The sequence below is a fragment of the Stegodyphus dumicola genome, chromosome 7, assembly GCF_044657685.1.
Source record: "Stegodyphus dumicola isolate Sdum_Otavi_A_Nest chromosome 7, ASM4465768v1".
In the NCBI taxonomy this organism is placed as follows: domain Eukaryota; kingdom Metazoa; phylum Arthropoda; class Arachnida; order Araneae; family Eresidae; genus Stegodyphus; species Stegodyphus dumicola.
In genome coordinates, this window is record NC_140774.1 from 68,260,139 (window position 1) to 68,266,586 (window position 6,448).

At 31.5% G+C, this 6,448-nt stretch overlaps 1 protein-coding gene across 5 annotated transcripts in view; it reads left to right on the plus strand.

Annotated features, from left to right (window-relative positions):
• LOC118204845 (protein spinster homolog 1-like) overlaps positions 1 to 5,953 on the plus strand; it is a 118,097-nt gene extending 112,144 nt beyond the window's left edge. For 2 of the 5 annotated variants that reach the window (XM_035377135.2, XM_035377138.2), the window contains 2 exons: positions 2,823 to 2,928; positions 5,789 to 5,953. In XM_035377135.2, the coding sequence (XP_035233026.1) occupies positions 2,823 to 2,853 (31 nt within the window). In that variant the 3' untranslated portion in view covers positions 2,854 to 2,928; positions 5,789 to 5,953. The remainder of the gene's footprint in view (positions 1 to 2,822; positions 2,929 to 5,788) is intronic. The other 3 variants (XM_035377136.2, XM_035377139.2, XM_035377137.2) reach the window with 3 other exon arrangements.
• The last annotated feature ends 495 nt before the right edge of the window (positions 5,954 to 6,448 follow it).

The window sequence follows — 6,448 nt, forward strand, 5'->3', positions numbered from 1 at the left end:
TTTTTTTTTTTTTTTTTTTAAGATGAGTTATGTACATTTCCATAACACATTATACTATTACAGTAATAGCATGATAGAATTTATGCCTGCAGTTTATATTTATTAAATATTTTGATAAAATAATTTCAATGAATTTAAATCACTTTCAAAAGCTTTTTTCACATATTTTAAAGTATGATCAACTGAGTGACATCATAAAAGTACCTAAAAATGTAAATTTTATTTCTAAAATTTTAAATTTCTATAGATTTTTGTTTCTAGACCTAAAAGAATCACATCCAAGCACCCTTTTCTATAGATACACATTAAAAGTATGCAAAAACAGACTAAGGGGGGGAATAGAATAACAATTGGCAGTTGGCAGCTGCATGGAAAAAGTGTCTTTGAGGGGGAGTGGTGTAAAATAATATACTGGACTTCAAAATTGATGATTAGATTCTAAGGTTTTTTAAGCTATAGTTTTATATTCTTAGAGTTTGTGAAGTTCATGCTCAATTTTACCATGATTTAAATTCTCTTAAGGGTTAAAGAAGCTAGATATAGAATTTTAGCGTCTAGATTATTAATGAGTGGAATTATAGCATCCAAATTTGTTATCAGCCAATGATATTATCAAGGAAATATTGAAATAGTTCTTTAATACTTCATAGACCATATTCAACGTTTTATTCAAAAGAAAGGTAAATTGCAATAAAAGAATGATAAATGTTTTAAAGTCTCTCTTTATATATATATATATATATATATACAGGGTGATTATAATTAAAGTTTAAGTTTCAAAACGCCATAAAAAAAGAACCACTGATGAAAATGATGTGAAATTTGAAAGGAATGTTATTGAAGAAGGCGGAAAGCGTATGGCAGAATAAAAAATTTAGTTTCAAAAGTTAGCAACAGATGGCACTGTAAGCGGCAGAATCACGACGAGAAACGAGAAGCGATTCGTAAAACAATGGCTAAGGTGGAAGTTACACATTAAAACGCATTGACAAATTAGAATTGTTGAATAATTTTATTTGCATGACTGTACATATCACATCGAAAGGGACAAATCGGTTTCAAGAGTTTTGCGGCGACATACCGCATAAGAACCATTCATCAAAGAAGTTCGAAACTGTCGCGAGACTGGCACAAAACATGTTCAATATGGTGTTGTGTGCAACAAGTTGAAAGCGACAAACAGCATGTTCCACAACGGATCGCAGTGTCTCCGGGGTGATGTTCAGAATGTGTTGCGAAATGCGTGCCTTTAATTCCGCTAAATTTGCAATTGGAGCACGGAACACAGCATCCTTCAGATATTCCCACAGCCAGAAATCACACGGAGTAAGATCAGGCGATCGGGACGGCCAGGCTGTAGGGAAATGACGGCTGATAATTCGAGCATTTCCGAAATGGCGCCTCAGCAGCTGCTTCACGGGATGTGCAATGTGCGGAGGAGCGCCATCTTGCATAAAAATGATTTCATCCACACATCCACGCTGTTGCAGAGCTGGAATCACGTGGTTGCGCAAAAGAGACGCATACCTCTGACCAGTGACGGTTGCAGTAACAGGACCGGAAGCACCCGTCTGTTCGAAAAAATATGGTTTTAGGATGAATGATGCCGTAAAGCCACACCATACCGTGACCTTTTCAGGATGAAGTGGTACGGGGTGCGTTGCCAGTGGATTTTCTGTTGCCCATATTCGACAATTCTGGGTATTCACGTATCCTGTCAGATGGAAATGGGCTTCATCTCTCCACAAAATTTTCCACGGCCATTCATTATCCACTTCCATGCGAGCCAGGAATTCTAACGCAAACGTCTCCCTAGCTGTCAGGTCAGGCGGAAGCAACTCCTGCACATAGCCAATTTTGTACGGATAGCATTGCAGGATGTTTCGTACAATTTTCAGCACCGTGCTCGTAGGCCTGTCCAATGTTCGGGCAATTCCTCGTGCACTGCACGGTTGCACACCACCGGCCGACCCCTCCTGTAATGCTGTGGCCACTTCTTCAACTACCATCGAATGCACTCGTTTTCTCCCTCTACCAGATTGCACATCAAACGAACCTGTCGTTTCAAATTTTTGCATCATTTTCTTTAGACCTACGACACTCATTGGACCAACGCTTTCTTTTATACCCTTCAGTGTCCTGAATTTTTGCAGAGCTACTCTTGCACAATCATCATTCTTGTAATACAGCTTTACCAGCAGAGCGCGGTCCTGCAGTGAAACACCCATGGCGAACGTCTGAGACGCGAAATGAGGAACAGCCTGGTATCTGACGGCTTTATAACACTGAAATTTAACTAACATTTTAATTTGTCTTCTTCCGCTTGCAGCGCCATCTGTTGCTAACTTTTGAAACTAAATTTTTTCTTCTGCCATACGCTTTCCGCCGCCTTCAATAACATTCCTTTCAAATTTGGCGTCATTTTCATGAGTGGTTCTTTTTCTATAGCGTTTTGAAACTTAAACTTTAATTATAATCACCCTGTATATATTTACACAAAAAAAAAAAAAAAAAAATGTGCCATATACTCAATTATTTTAGTATCAAGATCAGGTATTTCTTTTATTTCATATAGACTGCAAAGTAAATTTACTATTCCCTTCCTTTGGAATTTATACATTTTGACGGAAGTGTATATAAATTCATATATATGGTAATCAATTGTTATGTAAATCAGAAAGTGAATTATTTAACGTTAATACTATTAAGATTAAAAAATTTATATTAATCATGCATTTGCATTTCCTGCCAACTGATATACTCTGCCTTTCCTTTACTTGTAATTCTGTGTTTACCCTTACATGTGTTTGTTTGTCTGCCAGGTGTTTACCCACCACTTCATATTTTTACTGAAGATCTAATCCAAATATCGGCTGATGATATGTGGCCAAGTGATTCAAGACAGCTTATATAAGTGTTGTTTTAAAAGTTGTATATCTTTTTTTTATAGTGTAGCTTTTCTATGTATATACATATACATGTATTCTAGTCATTTTACTTGCATCCTATTAATCATGTATTTTGAGCATTATCATCAAACCAATTTCTTTTTATATATTTAAATATTATTTTATAGAAAAACATAAAATTTACAAATAAACTAGTGTGAAATGCATATCAGCACAACTGCATTTTAAGTATCAAATTATAATCAATATTAATTTTAATTTGTTTTGTTAAGTCTTTATTATTATAGAAAATAAGGGAGAAAACTAATAAAATTATAAACTGAAATGACAGATCAGAGATATTTTGCTGCTTTATAAATATTTCATTCAAAGGGGGGGGAGTTCTATATCTGCCATTCTACTGGGCCAACTGACGAAATTCAAGTCGCATTTTTATCTCTTGAAAGTGCAACTTAGGATATATATTAGATTTATATATAGTATTGTTCTAATACAGGTATTTTGACACAATCAGACTTTTTTATGAAATGAAATGCCAATTTTTTTTTCCATATTTCGATTCTATGACTCAAATTATATCTAAATGTTAAATTTGAAAAATTTGGTGTGAAATTTATGGAGAAATTAAAAAATTTATCTTGTTGCCTTTTTTCAGGGTGTCCAAGAATAATTCACTTGGCGAACTTCTTATATAGCACCAATATATGAATATATATATATATATACTATATACCAATATATACATTCTATATCTTAGGAAATTTTGAATAAAAATCTAATTTTTTGCAGCTGTGCTTAGAAATATATCTACTTTATAATGATGGTAAAATTTTTATAGACAATAATTCAAATTTTTTTTCTAAAAATTTATTAATAAAAATAAAAATTTTAAAATGGGTGAATTTTATTCGAAATTAACCTAAATTTCAAAATGTGAAAGAAGGAATCAAGTAAGTTTAATTAAAAAAAAAGAGAGATTAATAAATATATGTTGAGGAGCTAAAAATTTGAGAGCGAATTTTTTAAAAACTACTTGTGGTATTTTTGCAAAACTTGGCAATTTGGCATAATTTGAGTCGTAGAATTAAAATATGGAAAAAAATTATATGTTATTTCAGAAAATGTCCAATTTCATGTCAGAATACTTATGTTAGAACAATATATAAATCTAATACATATCCTAAGTCGCACTTTTGAGACATGAAAAACGCAAGTTGAATTTCATCAATCGGCTCAGTAGAACAGGAAATATAGAACTGTCCCCCCCTTTTTTTTGCACAGTGTCCTCTTTTCCATTTTGAGAAGTATAACTGGAGACGTAATTACAAATCGGCCATTTAGGTATAGAAATTTATAATAGCTTTTCTACTTTTGGAAGATTTTACATCTCAAAATGTTTAAAGTATATTAATTACACCTAAGATTGGCAATTAATCATCACATCTAGATTTTCAATAATGATTTATTGCCAACAAATGCCTGATTAAATATGTATATATTCACTTGTCAGGTTTCCCTCCTTCTCCATTTTAATCACAGTAACAGGGTACTTTGTTCTAAAATGAAAAATAAATAGCTAAAAAGCTTCTTCTGTAGTCCTTTAATTAGTTGCTTATCTAATGAAAAATAAATAGCTAAAAAGCTTCTTCTGGGTCCTTTAATTAGTCACTTATCTAATGAAATTCTGTTATACTTTCTTCAAAGATCTGCTTGTACAACCAGATCCTGTTAACCACTGCTTAGATTCCAAACACTCTATACAAAAATTTTGGCCATGTTTTTCAAACTTGATCTATATCTACTGCTGATGTTTCATGTTTTCATACAGCGATGTCAGTACTACTTAATATCTCAGTAAACCATGTTTCAATTTTGATTGATGCATTACACCTGAAGACACCAATAAACTGTAACAAACCAATAAACTATAACAAGCATTGTCCACACAAAAGCAGATATCTTAAATTTGCTCTATCTTAGAAATTTGAAATAAAATTAGAATGCTCACCATGTATTCATTGTAGAGTGAAAAGGTAAACCTTTGCTCAGATGAATCTATATCTTTGTCAGTGTTATGTGTTGATTAAAATCTTATGCCAGCTAATAAAATTGGTTACCATGCTTGGTAATGTAGATAGCTAGAAGTGCATTGTAATAGACTGCTCCATAGCAAGGTTAAACTGTTTGTAAAATTAATCCTAAAAATAACTGCATGTAAGTAGGAAGCATTTTCAGGAAGATGCTTTAAATTTGTTTGATAAAAAAAAATGTTTTGATCACTAAGATAAGATTACCATATTTGCTGGCATATAAGGCACACTTTTTTCCTTTGAAAATAGGTCTGAAAAAGGGGTGCGTTTTATACATAGATACTCAGTTTTTGATTACTTTCATTTTTGAAAATTTCCTCTATTCGGAATAAGGCGATTTTTGTCTTGTTTCCTTGCGGAGTGTGGGAATATACAGATATGTAGAGTTCAGTGAAGAAACCTGCCCTACTAGTAAGCGATCAGTTTCATTCTCACAGAACAGAAGATGTTAAAAATTAACTGTCTGGGTTTTGACGAGGAAGGTTAAAAGATGTTCTTTCCCAGATAGATTGGGTAATCTGCAGAAAGTATTATCTTGTATTTATATTAATTTATACTTAAAACACTGTAAATGCATTTCGATGATCAGTAATAAAGGTTTATCTTTCAAAAATGTTTATAAAAAGGAGTGCGTCTCATAAGCCGGCAAATACGGTAATTATAAGTGCTTGTAAGATTTTCTAATTTTCTCTTGTGTAAGTATATTGATACAAATCAAAGTTACTTTTTTTAAAAAAATTTAGCAAGAATTAAGATAAAAACTTAAAAAACAAAAAAATTACTTTGCAGCTGAAAACAATGTTGAAAAAAGTTACAATATTCCTGTGAAAAGTGCGATTAAGATGAAGGAAGAAACTGGCGGAAAAAGTGTAAATCTCTTACATATTCAAGAAATAAGATTGTAAATATTTTAACATTCCCCCCTGTAACTTAAATAAAGAATTTCATATTTGATTATCATGTTTTTTCTAAAAATAATTTTCTAAAGAAATATAACCTTTATCATTAAATGTATTTATTCAAGAATTATGAAGGATTGCCATACATATTTTAAAGAACATTTAAAGGAAGAAATAGTATTCTGCTAGAAATTGACTAAAAAAATTGCAATTGATAAATTGGTAAAATTTCACTTAAGAAAATGAGTATAATTATTATGAAATTATCAAAATCACAATACACGAAAATATCTTTGGTTAAAATGCATCATAAATAGTTTTGTAATTTATAACATTTTATAAATTAAAAGAACACAATTAGAACATTTCCTGTTATATGAAAAGAAGAAATGAATTGTTTTTGCATTTTTAAGTGTGATATGGGATGTCATATAATTGTTCAATTTTTGTTGAAAAAATTATTTATTCACACAAATGGAAAGTAAATCATTTTGCTCTGGATTTTTAAAATATAAAGTTATGGCACTAAGTTCACATTTTATGTGACAAT